Source organism: Oncorhynchus tshawytscha, linkage group LG31 (genome assembly GCF_018296145.1).
Source record: "Oncorhynchus tshawytscha isolate Ot180627B linkage group LG31, Otsh_v2.0, whole genome shotgun sequence".
NCBI classification, from domain to species: Eukaryota; Metazoa; Chordata; class Actinopteri; order Salmoniformes; family Salmonidae; genus Oncorhynchus; species Oncorhynchus tshawytscha.
The window spans coordinates 25,037,321-25,060,889 of record NC_056459.1 but is presented as its reverse complement, the minus strand read 5'-3'; the positions used below and the strand labels follow the sequence as shown (position 1 = coordinate 25,060,889).

The 23,569-nt window shown below is 45.1% G+C and overlaps 1 protein-coding gene across 1 annotated transcript in view; it reads left to right on the top strand.

Annotated features, from left to right (window-relative positions):
- The window catches only part of LOC112229219 (potassium voltage-gated channel subfamily H member 8-like), a 115,608-nt gene that overhangs the window by 28,897 nt on the left and 63,142 nt on the right, over window positions 1–23,569 (top strand). Inside the window, exons 2-6 of the mRNA XM_042309837.1 lie at window positions 7,388–7,627; window positions 9,838–9,969; window positions 14,215–14,357; window positions 18,553–18,787; window positions 20,053–20,210. Of these exons, the coding sequence (XP_042165771.1) occupies window positions 7,388–7,627; window positions 9,838–9,969; window positions 14,215–14,357; window positions 18,553–18,787; window positions 20,053–20,210 (908 nt within the window). The remainder of the gene's footprint in view (window positions 1–7,387; window positions 7,628–9,837; window positions 9,970–14,214; window positions 14,358–18,552; window positions 18,788–20,052; window positions 20,211–23,569) is intronic.

The following is a 23,569-nucleotide window of genomic DNA, read 5'->3' as shown; positions in this document are numbered from 1 at the left end:
GAAATGGAGAGGAGAGTTGACAGAGGAATGAGGAGAGATATGGAGAGGAGAGTTGATGAGGGAAGGTCAGAGGAGAGAAATGGAGAGGAGAGTTGATGGAGGGAAGGTCAGAGGAGAGAAATGGAGAGGAGAGTTGATTTAGGTAAGGTTAGAGGAGAGAAATGGAGAGGAGAGTTGACAGAGGAATGAGGAGAGATATGGAGAGGAGAGTTGATGGAGAAATGAGGTTAGAGGAGAGAAATGGAGAGGAGAGTTGATGGAGGGAAGGTCAGAGGAGAGAAATGGAGAGGAGAGTTGATGGAGGGAAGGTCAGAGGAGAGAAATGGAGAGGAGAGTTGATGGAGGAATGAGGTTAGAGGAGAGAAATGGAGAGGAGAGTTGATGGAGGGAAGGTTAGAGGAGAGAAATGGAGAGGAGAGTTGATGGAGGGAAGTTTAGAGGAGAGAAATGGAGAGGAGAGTTGATGGAGGAATGAGGAGAGAAATGGAGAGGAGAGTTGATGGAGGGAAGGAGGTTAGAGGAGAGAAATGGAGAGGAGAGTTGATGGAGGAATGAGGAGAGAAATGGAGAGGAGAGTTGATGGAGGGAAGGAGGTTAGAGGAGAGAAATGGAGAGGAGAGTTGATGGAGGAATGAGGTTAGAGGAGAGAAATGGAGAGGAGAATTGATGGAGGGAAGGAGGTTAGAGGAGAGAAATGGAGAGGAGAGTTGATGGAGGAATGAGGTTAGAGGAGAGAAATCAGTGTGGTGATAGACTGGGTGAATGTGTGAGGTTGGGTTGAGATTACAAAATGAGTTGCTTATGATTATTCAAAAGTGTCTGCAACCCCCACTGCCCCAAATCAGTCCCATGCCTGGATTCAATCTGGGCCATTAGACTACCAGCCACATCCAGATGGGGACACCTGTGTGTGTGGGTGTGTGCTTGTGTGTGTATTTGTTTGTTTGTGCGTGTGCGTGTGCGTGTGCGTGTGTGTGTGTGTGTGTGAGAGAGAGAGAGGCAGAGAGAGAGAAAGAGCAGGCAGAGTTAACTGTAATCATTTCAGCCAGCTTCAGCAAAAACAATTTGGCAGTATGATATGCAGACAGTGCTTACAATGCAGTAAATACATACTGTAAACTCCATATGGTGTAGGCCTACACAGTCACTCAGTCACAAACAACGCACTCACGCATGCATACACAAATGCACACACACACACACACACACACACACACACACACACACACACTTGGGTGAACATCTGAAGGCTAAGCATCAGTCTCTCCACCTCTCAGAGGGGTGCTATTGGACAGGCAGGACGTGAGGAAGAGGAGTTAGGAATGTCTGTCTCTGGTTCCATTCAGATGTCTGGTCCTCACTCAGTGTCTGAAGAGTTTGTGTGTGAATGTGTGTGTGTGTTTGTCGGTACAGCCTGCAGATAGGAGTCCCAAGGCATACTGGTGTCTGGCCTATAATGCAGACACAGAAATCACCCGGCACATTTTGCTGATGCAAATAAAAACATGATCTAAGTTTCTCCTCCGCTTCCGACTGGAGAAAATCTTCAGTGATTCAGAGAGGATGGAGACAGAGACAACTCTCTGTCAATAAAGGAATTATGAAACGGAATGTTTGCATTTCTCCCCGTTGAGGGACATTGTGGTTCTGATAGCAGATTTATGTTCTCCAGGTACATCACCCAATTAAATTATATTACTCTGTCTGCAAACCAGAATTTGTAAGATCCTGGTCGAATGAAACAGACGGAGGCCCAGCTAAATGGTCAAAAAGGTTTATTCACGGAACGTTCTGAAGTCAAGAATACAAATCAATTCATTTTATACTGACTTCTCGCGCCCACACATACACACAAACATACGCACACGCACACACATACACATTCACACAACCATACGCACACACATACACATTCACACAACCATACGCACACACATACACACAAACATACGCACACACATGTCCTGCTACGCAGACACTGTCTGTCTCACTTCCCAGCCGACAGAGATAGCGACTTTGTCCTTGAGACGTGCTCCCCGTTCTCTCCCAAATCTCTAGTCAGGTCGGCACCACGCTCAGACAGTCTTTGTTTAAAATACCATAAAGGCATATTGTTTACCCTAATTCTGACTAGGACTACACATATATTGATTATGATTTCATACATTCTAATCAATTCCATACAATTATATGTTTCAGGGCGGAATATTCTAATCATTCAATTAACAGACAATTCTCACCTATCAGGTTCGGATGCAGGTTTAAACACAGAATTACTTTTGTTTCCTTTGGCAATGGTTGACACTAGACATAAACACCTACATATCATGCATCTGTGGGAAAAGAGATCCTGGCAGACACACCTTCCACCCTCACACCCTCCTCTCCTCACCTGCAGAGCCTCCTCCTCACACCCTCCTCTCCTCACCCGCAGAGCCTCCTCCTCACACCTTCCTCTTCTTACCCACACAGCCTCCTCCTCACACCCTCTTCTCCTCACCTGCAGAGCCTCCTCCTCACACCCTCCTCTCCTCACCTGCAGAGCCTCCTCCTCACACCCTCCTCTTTTTACCCACACAGCCTCCTCCTCACACCCTCCTCCTCCTCACCTGCAGAGCCTCCTCCTCACACCCTCCTCTCCTCCTCTTCTTACCCGCAGAGCCTCCTCCTCACACCCTCCTCTCCTCACCTGCAGAGCCTCCTCCTCACACCCTCCTCTTCCCGCAGAGCCTTACCCACCTCTCAGCCTCCCTCCTCACACCCTCCTCCACTCACCCACACAGCCTCCTCCCCACACCATGCTCCCCACACCATGCTCTCCTCACCCTCACACCCTCACACCCTCCTCCCCTCACCCACACAGCCTCCTCCCCACACCATCCTCCCCTCACACCCTCACCCTCACACCCTCCTCTCCTCACCCACACAGCCTCCTCCTCACACCCTCCTCCACTCACCCACACAGCCTCCTCCCCACACCCTCCTCCCCTCACCCTCACACCCTCACACCCTCCTCCCCTCACCCACACAGCCTCCTCCCCACACCCTCCTCCCCTCACCCTCACCCTCACACCCTCCTCCCCTCACCCGCACAGCCTCCTCACTAGCCTACCGATCTCTGGTTGAGGTCAAATTTCTTTACACAGAGGAGTAAACATGATCCTCGTGAATTTGCACATCCAATGTAAGTGGTAACAACGAGTCAAAATCCACTACTTAGCCTAATTATTGTTTTCTTACACATTCAGTGATTTTCTTTCACAAGTTTCACATATGCGTAGTCGTGGCACATAGGCTATTTAGTGTGCGTTGATTGACAACTGAACAGCAACTATTCACTAGTTTATTAAAAGGTGTGGAACTGACTGAATAAAGTCGATCTCCTGTACCTCTTTGCCATTTATAAATCATGCAACATGGTTATATGTCCATGGCATCACATCCAGACAAGTCAACCAAAGGATTTCCTATGTTTCCTTTCCTAGGATGTTGGGTCTTGTCAGACAGTGACACTAAAGTGAGAACTCTTGTCTCATCAGTCAGTGTAGCCTCCCGAATCGTATCAGTGAGAGAGCTGTTCATTTGGCTCCCTAATTTGCATAGGCTACTGGTAGGCCTAGGGTTTTTGGAGATGATCTGCAGATAAATTATGAAAACATTAGATGAAGATGGTGAATCATCACTGCAGGAACAATAGGTAGTGGAGAGCCTCAGGCAGGTCCAAATATGATAATTAAGGCCCTCACGGAATCCATAAAATGGAATTCAACAATATTCAAAAATGTATTGACCTTAGTAGGGAATCAACTAAAAGTATTAAAAATAAATTAAGTCACTCCAAGATTATCATAATACATGAACAGAATGCATCAGTGATTCGTAATTCCTGCAAATTTCTGAAGAGGCAACGAGAATGCCCATGTCTGTGTATGTGCAGTAGCCGTTAGCAATGAATCTCTCAATTAAATGTTAACTATAAAGTAGCCTATGCTTACCTGACAATGATATCATGATTATTTTCGTCAATCCAGTGGGTATTTGTTTAGCAAACTGTCGTGATGTTTTATTAGGTAATGTGACGACTGTTGTTCATCGAATGATTAAAGTTTCTAATTGCGTGATTAACTGAATCAAGCAATTACTTAACTCATTAACCTGGGGTACCATGGGGAAACTAGTTTTTATTGAGTTTCTATTTCCCAAATTAACTCAAAGAAAGTCAGGATATCTTACAACATTTTACAACAGCCGCTAATTAACCAGTTGCCTCTAACAATCTCGTTCTGAACGTCGTATAGTCTGTGAATCTGCACGGACCCGGGCCTCACCAATGAGTTCGTACCACACCAATCTTAGTCAAATATTTATTTACTAAAAACTAAAATGATGATAAAAGATACACATAGACAAAACACATTATAGGCTATTGATTAGAACTCTTTATAACGGGCCAACACACTATGTTGCGTGTTACCCACAATGGTAAAAGAAAGTACACGAGAAATATACATTTGGGTGAATTTGTCAGCTATGCTATTCTAACCCTAGCCTTGCCCCAAACTGCCGCTCTTATTGGTCAGAATATAATGATGTAATTACGTGGGGATTATCTCCGAGGATTCTCTGTGTGGACCGTTCCGCTGTTCGATGACGCACTTCTGTGCACCTCCCTGCTCGTCCCCCCGGTGTCCGTGTCCTTTTTGGCTTAGGAGTCTGTTCCCTCACCCTTTTCTCTGGAAGGGGTCTTCTGAGGACAGACAGCTCTGTAGCTCAGAGCTCACAGCATAGGAATGAAACCCTTTAGATACCACGAATTGATGGGAGATGGAGGCTAGGTGGTTTGACTTGAATTCACCCGCATAGACACAGCTACTCATCCATAGCTTGGGTAGAAAATTATTTTTTGTCCTCAAACTTGCGTTGCGTTCTGGGTTCATTGACTTTTTTAGACCTCGCTGCAGCTGGGGTCACGTAGTCCTGCTGTAAATTCTATACTCACAGGTTTTATACCCTTGGGTCAGAAGTGGGCGTAGCCGCCTTTAGGGCAATTCTCTGGGCATACCAAGTTAATGAGGCAAGATCCAGATTTGACTCAAATACAATTTTAGACAACTAACTTAACATTTCATCTTCCCCAAAACATTCTCTTTGATTTGGATATTTCCATACAACGTACAATGTATAAACATCAAACATATACTAGGAAAACCCTTCACATTACAATGTTTTTGTAATAACGTCATCTATTAACCTTTAATAACAGAACAAAAATGACATACATTTTCATATTCCATGTATCGTCATGACAACTATTGTGGCTGACGAAAACCATTGTTCCAAAGTCCCCTTAGTTCATGTTTAATGTTCTGAGGCTGGTTATCCATAGTAACAGGACAAAGGAATTTGTCTGTGGCCTAAGATTTACCAGGGGCGTGAGGGGCCATAACCCCCCCCCCCCACATCTTCAGACTCCTAGATCTCTCCTCCTCTGTTGGGGTTGAGAGATAATCTGTAGGGTTGTGGTCTCCTGTAACCTGACCTGATCAGGACAGTCATGACAAAACTCTATCATCCCAAAAACACTGCTGAACAACAGCTTCTTGCTAGGTGTGCACTAATCTCGCAGATTTTTCCCAACTGGACTCCTCTCCACTTCTCTCAGGGGTATTCTCAAATCAGCACTGTCTAAACCAGGGCGTATTCACTTTGCCTGGCTACCCAGACATCTTGCTCCAGCCAAACTCTACGCCACACACAGATGTTACTTTCTTCTCTGCAATGAGTCTTGATCTGAGTACCTCCCAAACCCTTCACTGAATGCGACCACATGCGGGGATGTCTGATTGGTCCAGAAACCGATGGGTAGGGCCAGATACAGCACATGTGTCATTGGCTCTGGTACTCTGATTGGTTAGACACGATCCAATCGCTGAATACTTTGTTTTGTAAAACGCCCCTTGGGCCCCTCGTGCCCCTCGTGCCCCTCGTCACCACAAGCGACTTCAATGATGGCAGTCTCAGACTAAAGTATGTAGTGAATGACAGAGCAGCGGAAGAATTTAGCGTGAGTCATCAGGCTAGGATTCACAAGAAACCAAACGGAAGAAAACTACAAATACCAAGTTGTCTGGTTAGACTGTAAACTACAAATACCAAGTTGTCTGGTTAGACTGTAGACTACAAATAACAAGTTGTCTGGTTAGACTGTAAACTACAAATACCAAGTTGTCTGGTTAGACTGTAAACTACAAATACCAAGGTGTCTGGTTAGACTGTAAACTACAAATACCTAGGTGTCTGGTTAGACTGTAAACGTTCCTTCCAGACTCACATTAAGCATCTCCAAACCAAAATTAAATCTAGAATCGGCTTCCTATTTTGCAACAAAGCCTCCTTCACTCATGCTGCCAAACATATCCTCGTAAAACAGACTGATCCTACCGATCCTTAACTTCGGCGATGTAATTTACAAAATAGCCTCCAACACTCTACTCAGCAAATTGGATGTAGTCTATCACAGTGCCATCTGTTTAGTTACCAAAGCCCCATATACTACCCACCACTGCAACCTGTATGCTCTTGTTGGCTGACCCTTACTACATATTTGTCGCCAAACCCACTGGCTCCAGGTCATCTGTAAGTTTATGCTAGGTAAAGCCCCGCCTTATCTCAGCTCACTGGTCACCATTGCAACACCCACCCGTAGCACGTGCTCCAGTAGGTATATTTCACTGGTCATCCCCAAAGCCAACACTTCCTTTGGCCACCTTTCCTTCCAGTTCTCTGCTGCCAATGACTGGAACGAATTGAAAATAATCACTGAAGCTGGAGTCTTATATCTCCCTCTCTAACTTTAAGCATCAGCTGTCAGAGCAGCTTACCCATCACTGTACCTGTACACAGCCAATCGGTAAATAGCACAGCCAACTACCTCATCCCCATATTGTTACTTAACCTCTTGCTCCTTTGTGCCCCAGTATCTCTACTTGCACATCATCATCTGCACATCTATCACTCGAGTGTTAATGCTAAATTGTCATTATTTCGCCTCCATGGCGTATTTATTGCCTTACCTCCCTACTCTTCTACATTTGCACACACTGTACATAGATTTTTCTATTGTGTTATTGACTGTACGTTTGTTTATGTGTAACTCTGTGTTGTTGTTTTTGTTGCACTGCTTTATCTTGGTCAGGTCGCAGTTGATGAGAACTTGTTCTCAACTGGCCTACCTAGTTAAATAAAGGTGAAATTAAAATAACATTTAAAAAAAAACAGAACTTGTCCAATAAGAAACTCTCATCTTCGTTGCTAAATGTTTTGCTATGATGTACACTAATGAATGCCACCCTGTATTCTAACCTGTCTTTATCTTTGATTCCACCAGACAGCAACTTCATCCTGGCTAATGCCCAGGTGTCCAAGGCCCAAGGTTTCCCCATCGTCTACTGTTCTGATGGTTTCTGTGAGCTCACAGGCTTCTCCCGCGCTGAGGTCATGCAGAAGAGCTGTGCCTGTAAGTTCCTGTATGGCCCAGAGAGCAGCGAGACCATCATCCTCAGCATCGACGACGCCCTGGATGAACGGAAGGACTTCAAGGAAGAAATCATGTTCTACAAAAAGGCTGGTGAGGAAAGGGGCGGGGGCTAATCTCCTGTCTCCTGCACTGATCTGAAGACTCAGGATAGGTGAAAGTGTACTGACTTGTTCAGTTCTTTCACACCAATATTCTGGCAACAACATCAATATGTCTTGACTGAATCACTTACGTAGTGCTATCAAGCTTAGTTACTCAAATACAATTTGACAAAGGTTAAATGGACACTTATTTTAAGAAGGATGTTTAAGCCGTGAGACAACAGGCTTCTCCTGTTGCTACTGTATAGCTGGAGTGTTCCCATTTAGACCAGTATAGATGGATGGGTGGATTGAAGGAGGGAAGTAAGCTGTGATTGGCAACGTGGTCAGGTCTCCTAATAAGCCTATGAAACGCGAACGTCTCTCTCTGATATTCCCTGTGATTATTACTTAAAACCCATATCTTAAAGGGCAATTCCGTCACTTTTCAACCTCATATGCATCATCTTCAGCACCAAACCAGTGTCTCTATGACCTGTGGTTAAAAGGTAGAAAGGCCAAGCTGAAAAAATGCTTCTCAGTGACATCACAAAACTGGGATCTTCAAAACCTGCAAAGAGTTTCTAGTCCAAGTATTTTCTTACTCCTCATGTCACTGTGAATCATAGTGTTTGAAAATCACTGTTTTTAAAATGTTTTAACATTTCATGTCATCGGGTAGCACTTTTTAACTTCAGATTTTTTTCTATTTTTTTTTCTTCTGTTTTAACATATGTTGACACTGGTATTGTGTTGGAGATAATGACCATGAGGTTGAAAAGTCGTGGAGCTGTCCTTTAACACATGAAACTTTAATAACACTCAGCGCTGGTGACTGGCTGCTCTCACTCTCTCTCTCTCTCTCTGTCCCTCTCTCTCTCTCTCTCTCTCTCTCTCTCTCTCTATCTGTCCCTCTCTCTCTCTCTCTCTCTCTCTCTCTCTCTCTCTCTCTCTCTGTCTCTCTCTCTCTCTGTCTCTCTCTCTCTCTCTGTCTCTCTCTCTCTCTCTATCTGTCCCTCTCTCTCTCTCTCTATCTGTCTCTCTCTCTCTCTCTCTATCTGTCCCTCTCTCTCTCTCTCTCTCTCTGTCCCTCTCTCTCTCTCTATCTGTCCCTCTCTCTCTCTCTCTCTCTCTCTCTCTCTCTGTCCCTCTGTCCCTCTCTCTCTGTCCCTCTCTCTCTCTGTCCCTCTCTCTCTCTCTCTGTCTCTCTCTCTCTCTCTCTCTCTCTCTGTCTCTCTCTCTGTCTCTCTCTCTCTCTCTCTCTCTATCTGTCCCTCTCTCTCTGTCCCTCTCTCTGTCCTCTGTCCCTCTCTCTCTGTCTCTCTCTCCCTCTCTCTCTGTCTCTCTGTCCCTCTCTCTCTGTCTCTCTGTCCCTCTCTCTCTGTCTCTCCTCTCTCTCTCTATCTGTCCCTCTCTCTCTGTCCCTCTCTCTCTGTCTCTCTGTCCCTCTCTCTCTCTCTCTCTGTCCTCTCTCTCTGTCCCTCTCTCTCTCTCTCTCTATCTGTCTCTCTCTCTCTCTATCTGTCCCTCTCTCTCTCTATCTGTCCCTCTCTCTCTGTCCCTCTCTCTCTCTGTCTCTGTCCCTCTCTCTCTGTCTCTCTGTCTCTCTCTCTCTCTCTCTCTCTCTGTCCCTCTCTCTCTGTCCTCTCTCTCTCTCTCTCCCTCTCTCTCTCTCTGTCCCTCTCTCTCTGTCTCTCTCTCTCTCTCTCTCTCTCTCTCTCTCTATCTGTCCCTCTCTCTCTGTCCCTCTCTCTCTGTCTCTCTCTCTCTGTCTCTCTCTCTCTCTCTCTCTATCTGTCCCTCTCTCTCTGTCCCTCTCTCTCTCTCTCTCTGTCCCTCTCTCTATCACACTCTCTATCAGAGCTCAGCAGGAATCTCCTTCTACACCCTATTCTTAACTGAGAACACATTCATACATGCTTTGAGGCATATAGACTATAACTAATCTGCACTGAATATGACGATCTGAAAACCAACCAATCAGAAGTTGAGCATCATTTCAGATGATTGGTCACATATAGCATGTATGTACTGTATTATGGCTCGGTGTCTAAGTGTCCCTCAGGTACAGATCTAGGATCAGCTTCCCCTCCCCCAATCCTATCCTTAACCATCAGTGGGGAAATGCAAAACTGACCCAAGATCAGTGTCTGACCTTACTCCACTATGTGCTTATCACTTGTATAATGTGTTGTCTGTGTGTGTGTCTGTCTACTGCAGCGTCATTGTTCTGGTGCCTGCTGGAAATTGTCCCCATTAAGAATGAGAAGGGAGACGTGGTGCTCTTCCTGGCTTCATTTAAAGACATCACAGACAACAAGGCCAAGGCCATCCCAGAGGGCAAGAGAGAAGGTTAGAGTGTTTGTGTGTGTGTGTGTGTGTGTACAAGAGTGTTCATCTTAGTGTTGTGTCTGTAGCGTGTTCGTCACAGGAGGTTGGTGCTACCTTAATTGTGGAGGTTGGGCACCTGGTAATGGCTGGAGTGGAAAATGTGGAACAGTATCAACAACATCAAACACATGGTTTCCATTCCTTTCGCTCCATTCTAGCCATTATTATGAGCCATCCTCCCCTCAGCAGCCTCCCCTGGTGTGCGAGTGCATGTGTGTGTGTGTGTGTGTGTGTGTGTGTGTGTGTGTGTGTGTGTGTGTTGTAATGTGTATCTACAGTCAGTAATTTGATTTCTCATTCCTCCTCTCTTCCCCTCATGCATTTGTGTCCAATTACTTTCATGAATGTAAATAACAACAAAAGAAAAACATGCTTTATTTTTACACACATAATGATGTACTTTTTACACACATAATGATGTACTTTTTACACACATAATGATGTACTTTTTACACACATAATGATGTACTTTTTACACACATAATGATGTACTTTTTACACACATAATGATGTACTTTTTACACACATAATGATGTACTTTTTACACACATAATGATGTACTTTTTACACACATAATGATGTACTTTTTACACATATAATGATGTACTTTTTACACACATAATGATGTACTTTTTACACACATAATGATGTACTTTTTACACACATAATGATGTACTTTTTACACACATAATGATGTACTTTTTACACAAAGATAAGGGCTGATGATGCTCATGCTTATAGTGAAAGACAAAAGTGGGGAATAATGACTGTGGATTTGACATATTATTCTACATTAAATCTGCATTGTAATCTCAAACATTTGCATTTGAAAGGTTATCAGCATCTGTACTGAGATAACAGAAAATACAACTCTGCAGAAGGGTGTGTTTCTGTCTGTAAAGCAATGCACAGGTCATCTCAGTCCATGCAGGGGAAACCCATCTTAACACTCGCTCAACAAGATCTCACGGTTTGATCAATTTGATTTCAGATTCTGACGTTTATCCACGTATCTCCAAACGTCGAATTTCGAAGTGTATATGACACCCTGGGTTGACTCCTGCTCAGCATCGTTCCGTTTCTCCAAACGTCACATTTTGATGTTATTAAGGAGATTCTCCGGTACTTTTGCATACTTTTTAGCCAGTAGTTTTGAAAGTAGCACTCACGAGCCCCCCAAAAATGTACATACTACGACACATATCTATAGAGATGTGCACCACGTCATTGCTCTCTCTCTCTGCTGTGTCCACTGAGCCGTTGGGCCCACCCTGCAACCTCATTGGATAATGCTGGGCAGGTCTCTTAATGCTGTTCTAGACATCCTCAGGACACGGACAGACGTCCAATTTCGAAGTCAATCTTGCGCACGCACACAGACATACACGCACACAGACATACACGCACACAGACATACATGCACACACATACACTTACTCAAACAGACACACACATACACACACACATTGATAACCCAGTTAGTTCACACTTGGTCTAGCCTTCAGGCAGATTGGACAGGGGAACCCAATCTCTCTGTCGTCCACAACCCCTCCTTCCCTCTCTCCCTCTGTCCCTTTCTCCCTCCCTCCCTCCCTCCCTCCCTCCCTCCCTCCCTCCCTCCCTCCCTCCCTCCCTCCCTCCCTCCCTCCCTCCCTCCTTCCCTCCCTCCTTCCCTCTCTCCCTCTGTCCCTTTCTCCCTTCTCCCTCTCTCCCTCCCTCCTTCCCACATTTGCTCCATTTTAATTTGTCTCTCTCCCCCTCTCTCTTTCTCTTGCTTTCTCTCTACCTTAGTCTCTTCCAATTTCCCTCTCTTAATTACTTTCTCTCTCTCTCTCTCTCTCTCTCTCTCTCTCTCTCTCTCTCTCTCTCTCCCCCCTCCCTCCCTCCCTCCCTCCCCCTTCACATCTCTTCCTACCCACCTCTTTGTCCCTCCCTCCCTCCCTCCCTCCCTCCCTCCCTCCCTCCCTCCCTCCCTCCCTCCACATCTCTCCTACCCACCTCTTTGTCCCTCCCTCCCTCCCTCCCTCCCTCCCTCCCTCCCTCCCTCCCTCCCTCCCTCCCTCCTCTTCCCTACCCACCTCTTTGTCCTCCCTCCCTCCCTCCCTCCCTCCCTCCCTCCCATCTCTCCATACCCACCTCTTTGTCCCTCCCTCCCTCCCTCCCTCCCTCCCTCCCTCCCTCCCTCCCTCCCTCCCTCCCCCTCCCTCCCTCCCTCCTCCCTCCCTCCCTCCCTCCCTCCCTCCCTCCCTCCCTCCCTCCCTCCCTCCCTCCCTCCCTCCCTCAATACCCACCTCTTTGTCCCTCCCTTCCCTCCCTCCCTCCCTCCCTCCCTCCCTCCCTCCCTCCCCCCTCCCTCCCTCCCTCCCTCCCTCCCTCCCTCCATACCCACCTCTTTGTCCCTCCCTCCCCCATCTCTCCCTACCTACCTCTCTGCCCCCTTCTCCTCTTCCCATATCTCTCTTTCTTTATCCTACCTATCTCTCACTTTATCTCGGTCTTTCCCTTTAATTCTCCAATACCTCCTCCTCTCTCCCCCGCTGTCTGACCTCCCTGGTTGTAAAGTGAGGGGAAATTCATTAGATCAGAAAATAAGTGTATCTCTGTCTCTGTGGTATTACCGTATTCCGTCCCCCAAGGCTCCCTGGCTTTATGGATGAGTTCTGTTTGTTCACCTCGTCTGGGGTCCACACACACACACACACACACACACACACACACACACACACACACACACACACACACGCATTGCACACTTGCACACTTGCACACACGCACACACAAACACACACAGACACCACACACACATTATACACTTGATAAGCAGGGTAAAGTTGCCCCTAGACACAGACACTCAGAAGCAGTTATCACCTTGGTTCTGGGGGAAGGACCAGATATTACTGATATCTCCCCAGAGCAACACAGGTGTCTTCTTCTTCTCTAGCAATAAAATGCATATTCTTAATACCTCTGTCCTCTATCAGAGACAAACACACAGGCACAAACACACAAATGTACACACGCACGCACGCACTCACACACTTACACATTCACACAGTCATGCCTAGCCCCAACTTCGTGTCCTCTATAACAAATCAGTAGGCCTTACCAATCCCACCACAGTAGAATAAGACAATTTAAAAATATATATATTATTCAAAACAGTTTTATATAGAGACTCCCACTTTGTCATTGAGGACCAATAGGTTGAGCTGAAAAGTAGAAACGGGGCCATGATGACTTTTTTCATTAAATTCAGGAAAACGTCTAAACGTTTCTGTGATATGTAAATGACCCTTCTGTTACACCAGCCAGGTCACCCGTGATACAAGTCAGTATTCAACGTCCTTCCATGTCTGAGGACGTTGGGAGATGATGTGGAAACCAGCCACTAGGGGCAACAGTGAGCGTTGTTAACTTCAAATAGGTTTCTGTTTTGATAGGGTGTTGTGGATGGCGATCACTGATGGACGCAAGCATCAGTCTTCAAGTTTGAATCCAGCGATAGAATGTTGTTTTTGATACTTCTGTTTTAAGCCTATCCCAAACCTTAACCCTTACCTTAACCATTCAGAGTTAATGCCTTAACTTAACCATTCAGAGTTAATACCTTAACCATTCAGAGTTAATACCTTAACCATTCAGAGTTAATACCTTAACCATTCAGAGTTAATTCCTTACCTTAACCATTCAGAGTTAATGCCTTACCTTAACCATTCAGAGTTAATGCGTTACCTTAACCATTCAGAGTTAATTCCTTACCTTAACCATTCAGAGTTAATACCTTAACCATTCAGAGTTAATACCTTAACCATTCAGAGTTAATTCCTTACCTTAACCATTCAGAGTTAATGCCTTACCTTAACCATTCAGAGTTAATGCCTTACCTTTAAGAATTTGGAGTTCATGCTTAAACTTAACCTTAAACACTTTAAATTAAAGGTTTGGAATAACTTAGAAATGTGAAGTTTGAGAAGATGATGAATGTCTTATTGTGATGTGAGACTGTGAGCGCTGGTGGGTTACATATTAATTATCACTGTAACTAGTGTTGATATTAAGCATTTCATCCAAACATCATTCTTTTCCCCTCAATTTTTTCTCTTAATTTTTCTATGAGCTTTTCCAGAGGACCATGTAGTTTGATTGTATAGTAATACAGTCTGTCTGTGTGCATGCCTGCGTCTGTACATGTTTTTGTGTTTGCAGAGCGCCGACAAGGGGGTCTGAAAACTGGCTCTTCATTCAGTTCGACTCGTCTGCGGAGCAGTACTGTACTCTACCACATCTCTGGTCACCTCCACAGCAAAGACAACAAGAAGAGGAAGAAGAGCAAGATCAAACTCAACAAGGTAAGACACACCCTAACAACCAACACTACATCTTAACAACCAACACTACACACCCTAAAACACTACACACGATAACAACCAACACTACACACCCTAACAACCAACACTACACACCCTAACAACCAACACTACACACCCTAACAAACAACACTACACACCCTAACAACCAACACTACACACCCTAACAAACAACACAACACACCCTAAAAACCAACACTACACACTGTAACAACCAACACAACACACCATAACAACCAACACTACACACCATAACAACCAACACAACACACCATAACAACCAACACTACACACGATAACAACCAACACAACACACCATAACAACCAACACTACACAGCCTAACAACAAACACTACACACCCTAACAATCAACACTACACACCATAAACACTACACACCCTAACAACCAACATTCAGATGGAGCCGGAGAAGAAGGCTGACGTTTAACGTGTCCCTAACCGATTGTGTTTTTTGTTTGTTTCTTTACATTGTTTGTAACTTATTTTGCAACTTATTTTGTACATAATGTTGCTGCTACTATCTCTTATGACCGAAAACAACAGAACTGGACATCAGAATAGCGATTACTCATCACGAACTAGCAAAATCCTTTTTGTACTTTAACGAGTCCAACGTGAATGATATACTGCTTTCCCGTAAACAGGCCCAGATCCCCGTAATTTGCGTGAAGAGAAGGTAGAGAAAAAGGAGCCGGAGGGCGGGCTGCCTTGTGAGAATTCGTAGGCGATCAAATAAACCCCCACTTCCTTCCATTCTGCTAGGAAACGTGCAACCTTTGGAAAAAAAAATTGATGACCTACACGGAAGATTAAACTACCAACGGAACATTCAAAACTGTAATATCTTATGCTTCACGGAGTCGTGACTGAACGACGAGATTATCAACATACAGCTGGCTGGTTATACGCTGTACCGGCAGGATAGAACACAGTGTCTGGTAAGACAAGGGGCGTATGTATTTTTGTAAACAAAAGCTGGTGCACGATATCAAAGGATATCAAAGTCTCTAGGTTTTGCTTGCATGAGTTATCGTATCTCATGATAAGCTGTAGACCACACTATCTACCTATAGAGTTTTCATCTGTATTTTGTCGTAGCTGTCTACATACCACCACAGGCTGAAGCTGACACTAAGACCGCACTCAATGAGCTGTATTCCACAATAAGCAAACAGGAAAATGATCACCCAGAGGGGGCGCTCCTAGTGGCAGGGGACTTTAATGGGGAACTTAAATCTGTCTTAACAAATTTCTATCAGCATGTTAAATGTGCAACCAGAGTGAAAAGAACTCTGGAACACCTTTACTCCACACACAGAGACGCTTGCAAAGCTCTCCCTCGCCCTCCATTTGGCAAATCTGACCATAATTCTATCCTCCTGATTCCTGTTCCAAACAAAAAATATAGTAGGAATCACTAGTGACTCGATCAGTAAAAAAGGGGTCAGATGAAGCAGATACTAAGCTACAGGACTGTTTTGCTAGCACAGACTGGAATATGTTCCGGGATTCCTCCGATGGCATTGAGGAGTACACCACATCAGTCATTGGCTGTATCAATAAATGCATTGATGACGTCGTCCCCACAGTAACCATACGTACATACCCCAACCAGAAGCCATGGAGGAGCGGGAATGAGCGGGAAGCTTAGAATAAATCCCGCTATCCCCTCCGACGAATCATCAAACAGGAAAAGCGTCAATACAGGATTAAGAACAAATCATATTACGCCGGTTATGACGCTCGTCGGATGTGTAAGGGCTTGCAAACCATTACAGACTACAAAGAGAAGCACAGCCAAGAGCTGCCCAGTGACACGAGCCTACCAGATGAGCTAAACTACTTCTATGCTCGCTTCGAGGCAAATAACACTGAAACATGCATGAGAGCACCAGATGTTCCTGAGGACTGTGTGATCACACTCTCTGCAGCTAATGTGAGTAAGACCTTCAAACAGGTCAATGTTCACAAGGCCGCAGGGCCAGATGGATTACCAGGACGTGTACTGCGAGCATACGCTGATCACCTGGCATATGTCTTCACTGACATTTTCAACCTCTCCCTGTCCGAGTCTGTAATACCAACATATTTTAAGCAGACCACCATAGCTCCTGTGCCCAAGAACACTAAGGTAACCTGCCTAAATGACTACCAACCCATAGCACTCACATCTGTAGCCATGAAGTGCTTTGAAAGGCTGGTCATGGCTCACATCAACACCCTCGATGTGAGAAATCTCTATTGCAATCCACACTGCCCTTTCCCACCTGGACAAAAGGAACACCTATGTGAGAATGCTGTTCATTGACTACAGCTCAGCGTTCACCACCATAGTGCCCTCAAAGCTCATAAATAGCTATGGACCCTGGGACTAAACACCTCCCTCTGCAACTGGATCCTGGACTTCCTGATGGGCCGCCCCCAGATGGTAAGGGTAGGCAGCAACACATCCGTCACTCTGATCCTCAACACGGGGGCCCCTCAGGGGTGCGTGCTCAGTCCCCTCCTGTACTCCCTGTTCACTCATGACTGCACGGCCAAGCACGACTCCAACACCATCATGAGGTTTGCCGATGACACAACAGTGGTACGCCTGATCACCGACAATGACGAGACAGCCTATAGGGTGGAGGTCAGAGACCTGGTCGTGTGGTGCCAGGACAACAACCTCCCCATCAACGTGGTCAAGACAAAGGAGATGATTGTGGACTACAGGAAAAGAGGACAGAGCACGCCCCCATTCTCATCGACGGGGCTGCAGTGGAGCAGGTTGAGAGCTTCAAGTTCCTTGGTGTCCACATCACCAACAAACTAACATGGTCCAAGCACACCAAGACAATCGTGAAGAGGGCTCTACAAAACCTATTCCCCTTCAGATTTGGCATGGGTCCTGAGGTCCTCAAAAGGTTCTACAGCTGCACCATCAAGAGCAACCTGACGGGTTGCATCACTGCCTCGTATGGCAACTGCTCGGCCTCCGACCGCAAGGCACTACAGAGGGTAGTGCATACGACCCAATTCATCACTGGGGCCAAGCTTCCTGCCATCCAGGACCTCTATACCAGGCGGTGTCAGAGGAAGGCCCTAAAATTTGTCAAAGACTCCAGCCACCCTAGACATAGAATGTTCTCTCTGCAACCACATGGCAAGGGGTACCGGAGCGCCAAGTCTAGATCCAAGAGGCTTCTAAACAGCTTCTACCCCCAAGCCATGAGACTCTTGAACATCTAGTCTGTAATTTCTACATCAATTTTTTAAACTTTTGAATAAATTATATTCCGTATAGCTCTTGATTATTGAAGAATATAACTTATAAATCCCTCATGTGCTTAGTTCAACTGTCGTACCATGTATCACATTAGAACCCCCGGGGTGGCAGAGTAGCCTAGTGGTTAGAGCGTTAGACTAGTAACCAGAAGGTTGCAAGTTCAAATCCCCGAGCTGACAAGGTACAAATCTGTCGTTCTGCCCCTGAACAGGCAGTTAACCCACTGTTCCTAGGCCGTCATTGAAAATAAAAATTTGTTCTTAACTGACTTGCCAAGTTGAATAAATAAATAAGCTTGTTTTATTCCATTGTCTGTAAAATGGACTATGTGTAGCTTCAAAACATGGTTCAAACTGGCATTTTGATCTGATGCATGGTCAGTCCTGGTATCCATAGATCTGTCTATGAATAGTTACATTTCTCCAGCCCCATCCCTTAGCTGTTAACCAAAACATTAGCGGGTTGACCACTCTATTTTTGTTTGAACTGCAGATTTCCTTTTTAAAGATCTGTCTTTTAGATATTCTTCCTATCTCCTTTGATTAAGAAACATGTTTTTTATAACAACCCTAACTCGCCAACAAGCATATACTTTACTCAGACAGTTTTCTTTGGATCCCAAATGTATTATGGGCTCCCCTTTCTACTTCCATCTCCTTTCATACAATCAAAATGTGTTCCCCTCTACTTTCATCCAATCAGAATGTGTTCCCTTCTACTTTCCTCCAATCAGAATATGTTCCCCTCTACTTTCATCCAATCATAATGTGTTCCCCTCTACTTTCACCCAATCAGAATATGTTCCCCTCTACTTTCACCCAATCAGAATATGTTCCCCTCTACTTTCCTCCAATCAGAATGTTTTTCCCCTCTCCTTTCGTCCGATCAGAATGTGTTTGGGGACCCCCCTGCTCTGCCAGAGTACAAGGTGGCGGACGCCAAGAAGTCCAAGTTCATCTTGCTTCACTTCAGCACCTTCAAGGCGGGTTGGGATTGGCTGATCCTGCTGGCCACCTTCTACGTTGCCGTGACAGTGCCCTACAACGTCTGCTTCATCGGAGATGATGACCTCACCAGGAGCACTACAGTCAGCGACATCGCTGTGGAGATACTCTTTATTATAGGTATAAGGGAGGGTCATATGTGTGTATGGGAGGGGGTTACGTGGCATGGGGTTAGGCTTATGGTTGGGTTGGGGTTAGGGTTAGGGTTAGGGCTAAGGTTAGGCTTTGGTTAGGGACAGTGAAAGGGTTAAGGTTAGGGTTATGGTTAGGGACAGTGTTAGGTTCAGGGAAAGGGTTAAGGTTAGGGTTATGGTTAGGGACAGTGTTAGGGTCAGGGAAAGGGTTAAGGTTAGGGTTATGGTTAGGGACAGTGTTAGGTTCAGGGAAAGGGTTAAGGTTAGGGTTATGGTTAGGGACAGTGTTAGGGTCAGGGAAAGGGTTATGGTTAGGGACAGTGTTAGGGTCAGGGAAAGGGTTATGGTTAGGGACAATGTTAGGGTCAGGGAAAGGGTTAAGGTTAGGCTTTGGTTAGGGACAGTGTTAGGGTCAGGGAAAGGGTTAAGGTTAGGGTTATGGTTAGGGTCAGGGAAAGGGTTATGGTTAGGCTTTGGTTAGGGACAGTGTTAGGGTCAGGGAAAGGGTTAAGGTTAGGGTTATGGTTAGGGACAGTGTTAGGGTCAGGGAAAGGGTTAAGGTTAGGGACAGTGTGTATAGTTTGTTGTCCAGCAGCTCAGTAACCTCAGTTACACTGATAGTGTATTTGTGTGTACTGTTACGTTCCCGAAGGACAAACTCAAAATGTCACCGCTCACAGAAAAGGGAACTAATAAAAAGTAACTTCGACAACAAAGACAAAACAGAAAGGGGTTCATAATTGATTGAAAGACACCCATGAAAGTTGGAAAGTAACTGATAAGGGCTTCTTAAAGCCCAATACATTTGCATCAGAGGAAAAACTAAAGGAAATCAACTCACACCGATTTAGGATAGGGAGTAAAACAAATATGAATCAAAACAAATAAAACTCAGATGTATTTTTGGCTAACTAAAGTGGAAGCACTAACATGAGGTGTAGCTCTCCCAACGTTGCCTCTTCCTGATACACTGTAGGTCTTAAATGCCAGTTGGGCCAGCTCAGGTGAAACATATCCTCACTAACGAGGTGTCTCCAATCAGTGTGTTTAAACTAACGTGCTAACCAACCTCAAAATGGATAGAGAATCCAAAACAGTACTTATTACATTATCTGATAGCAAATCATGGATCTGTAACCTGACACCCACCACTCTCTCCCTCCCTCCCTCCCTCCCTCCCTCTCTCTCTCTCTCTCTCTCTCTCTCTCTCCCCTCCCTCTATCTCGCTCTCTCTCCCTCTTTTCCTCCCAGACATTGTGTTCAGTTTCCGTACCACTTACGTGAGTAAGTCTGGTCAAGTGATTTTCAGTGCGCGGTTGATCTGCATCCACTACATGACCACGTGGTTCATCATTGACCTGGTCGCCGCGCTGCCCTTTGACCTCCTCTATGCCTTCAAAGTCAGCGTGGTGAGTTTTCTGATTGGTTGAAATCACTGTGATGCTGGGTGGTGTATTGTCATTAATTTAAAGAGGGAATTAAATGTTTTAGAAAGCAGGGGTGAGTTCTTTTTTGCCAAATCACTGAAGAATACATATTAAAACCATTACATTTGCGAGGACTAGATTGGGTTTTAATACAGTACTGTATCTAGCCATTGTATCTGCCAAGCACATTCCATCTCACATTTGTTATGGGATCAATATCTAAAGTAATCCTAGACTTGGCGCTCCAGTACCGCTTGCCATACGATAGCATAGAGAACAGTCTATGACTGGGGTGGCTGGAGTCTTTGACAATTTTTAGGGCCTTCCTCTGACACAGCCTTGTGTAGAGGTCCTGGACGGCAGGCAGCAGCTTAGCCCCAGTGATGTACTGGGCCGTACACACTACCCTCTGTGGCCAATATACCACAGCTAAGGACTGTTCTTACCCACAATGCAATGTGCAATTCCTGGATATAGCCCTTAGCCGTGATATTTTGGCCATATACCATAAACCCCAGAGGTGCCTTATTGCTATTATAAACTGGTTATCAACATAATTAGAAGAGTAAAAATAAATGTTTTGTCATACCTGTGGTATACGGTCTGATATACCACGGCTTTCGGCCAATCAGCATCTAGGGCTCGAACCACCGAGTTTATAGCTGTTTTAAAGCGGTGTCTCTTGATTGATTGGTAATATCTAATACAATAGTATTGTATTGTATTTACAGTACCTGGGCTGAGACACAACTGGCATTTGAAAAGAATGGATATTGTATTTACAGTTCCCGAGCTGAGACACAAGTGGCATTTGAAAAGAATGGATAGCATTGATTACTTTATAACACAGAGGAACTGGTGGTTTTCCCGCACGTGTTTCTGTGTATTGATTTCATAAACAGCACAAGGGAAACAGCTTCATCACATTGTGCCATCAGAGCCTTCACTGTTCTAGTATAATAATACACTATATATACAAAGGTATGTGGACACCCCTTCAAATGAGTGGATCTGGCTATTTCAGCCACACCCGTGACTGACAGGTGTATGAAATGGAGCACACAGCCATGCATTCTCCATAGACAAACATTGGCAGTAGAATGGCCTTACTGAAGAGCTTAGGGACTTTTGATGTGGCACCGTCATAGGATGCCACCATTCCAACAAGTCAGATCGTGAAATTTCTGGCCTGCTAGAGCTGCCCCAGTCAACTGTAAGTGTTGTTATTGTAACGTGGAAATGTCTAGGAGCAACAACGGCTCAGTCGTGAAGTGACAGGGGACACAAGCTCACAGAATGGGACCCCCGAGTGCTGAAAGGCGTAGCGAATAAAAATTGTCTGTCCTCGGTTGCAACACTCAATACCGAGTTCCAAACTGCATCTGGAAGCAACGTCAGCACAAGAACTGTTAATCGGGAGCTTCGTGAAATGGGTTTCCATGGCCGAGCAGCTGCACACAAGCCTAATATTACCATGCGCAATGCCAAGCATCGTCTGGAGTGGTGTAAAGCTCGCCGCCATTGGACTCTGGTGCAGTGGAAATGCGTTCTCTGGAGTGATGAATCACTCTTCACCATCTGGCAGTCCGACAGACGAATCTGGGTTTGGCGGATGCCAGGAGAACGCTACCTGCCCCAATGCATAGTGGCAAATGTAAAGTTTGGTGGAGGAGGATAATGGTGTGGGGCTGTTTTTGATGGTTTGAGCTAGGCTCCGTAGTTGCAGTGAAGGGAAATCTTAACACTACAGCATACAATGACATTCTAGACTATTCTGTGCTTCCAACTTTGTGGCAACAGTTTGGGGAAGACCATTTCCTGTTTCAGCATGACAATGTGCCTGTGCACAAAGCGAGGTCCATACAGAAATAGTTTGTCAAAATCATTGTGGAAGAACTTGACTGGCCTGCACAGAGCCCTGACCTCAACCTCATTGAACACCTTTGGGATGAATTGGAACGCTGACTGTGAGCCAGGCTTAATCGACCAACATCAGTGCCCAACCTCTCTAATGTCCTTGTGGCTGAATGGAAGCAAGTCCCCGCAGCAATGTTCCAACACAGTGGAAAGCTTTCCCAGAAGAGTGGAGGCATTTATAGCTGCAAAGGGGGGACCGACTCCATATTAATGCCCATGATTTTGGAATGAGATGTTCGACGAGCAGGTATCCATGGTTCCGTTGAGAATAGTTGTATGGCAAAACTGCAGATATTTAGCAAATTAGAACAATTTCAGCAATTGAATGATGTTACCCAATTTGAAACGCTGCTCTCTGTGGCTGGAGATCAGGAAGAATCCGTCTCTGGTCAAATAGGTCTCTCCTCTACTTTGGATCCACTAAATTGAATCAAATTGAACTAATATATTGGACACATACACACACACACACATTAACGCATAATCAATCACTCATCACAGAGAATAACTGGAACAACCTGTGTGATTCTTTATAACATCATATGACAGCAGGAAATCAACAATGGAATCGCGCTGTGACTAATTGAGACTGGGTCAGGATGGTGAGAGAGAAAAAGAGAGAGAAGATACATGAAAACATAATGAAAAGAGCGAACACAAGAGAAAGAGAGATATAGAGGGAGAGAGAAAGAGAGATATAGAGGGAGAGAGAAAGAGAGATATAGAGGGAGAGAGAAAGAGAGATATAGAGGGAGAGAGAAAGAGAGATATAGAGGGAGAGAGAAAGAGAGATATAGAGGGAGAGAGAAAGAGAGATATAGAGGGAGAGAAGAAGAGAGATATAGAGGGAGAGAGAAAGAGAGATATAGAGGGAGAGAGAAAGAGAGATATAGAGGGAGAGAGAAAGAGAGATATAGAGGGAGAGAGAAAGAGAGATATAGAGGGAGAGAGAAAGAGAGATATAGAGGGAGAGAGAAAGAGAGATATAGAGGGAGAGAGAAAGAGAGATATAGAGGGAGAGAGAAAGAGAGAGAGAGATATAGAGGGAGAGAGAAAGAGAGATATAGAGGGAGAGAGAAAGAGAGATATAGAGGGAGAGAGAAAGAGAGATATAGAGGGAGAGAGAAAGAGAGATATAGAGGGAGAGAGAAAGAGAGATATAGAGGGAGAGAGAAAGAGAGATATAGAGGGAGAGAGAAAGAGAGATAGAGGGAGAGAGAAAGAGAGATATAGAGGGAGAGAGAAAGAGAGATATAGAGGGAGAGAGAAAGAGAGATATAGAGGGAGAGAGAAGAGAGAGATATAGAGGGAGAGAGAGAGAGGGAGAGAGAAAGAGAGATATAGAGGGAGAGAGAAAGAGAGAGAGGGAGAGAGAAAGAGAGATATAGAGGGAGAGAGAAAGAGAGATATAGAGGGAGAGAGAA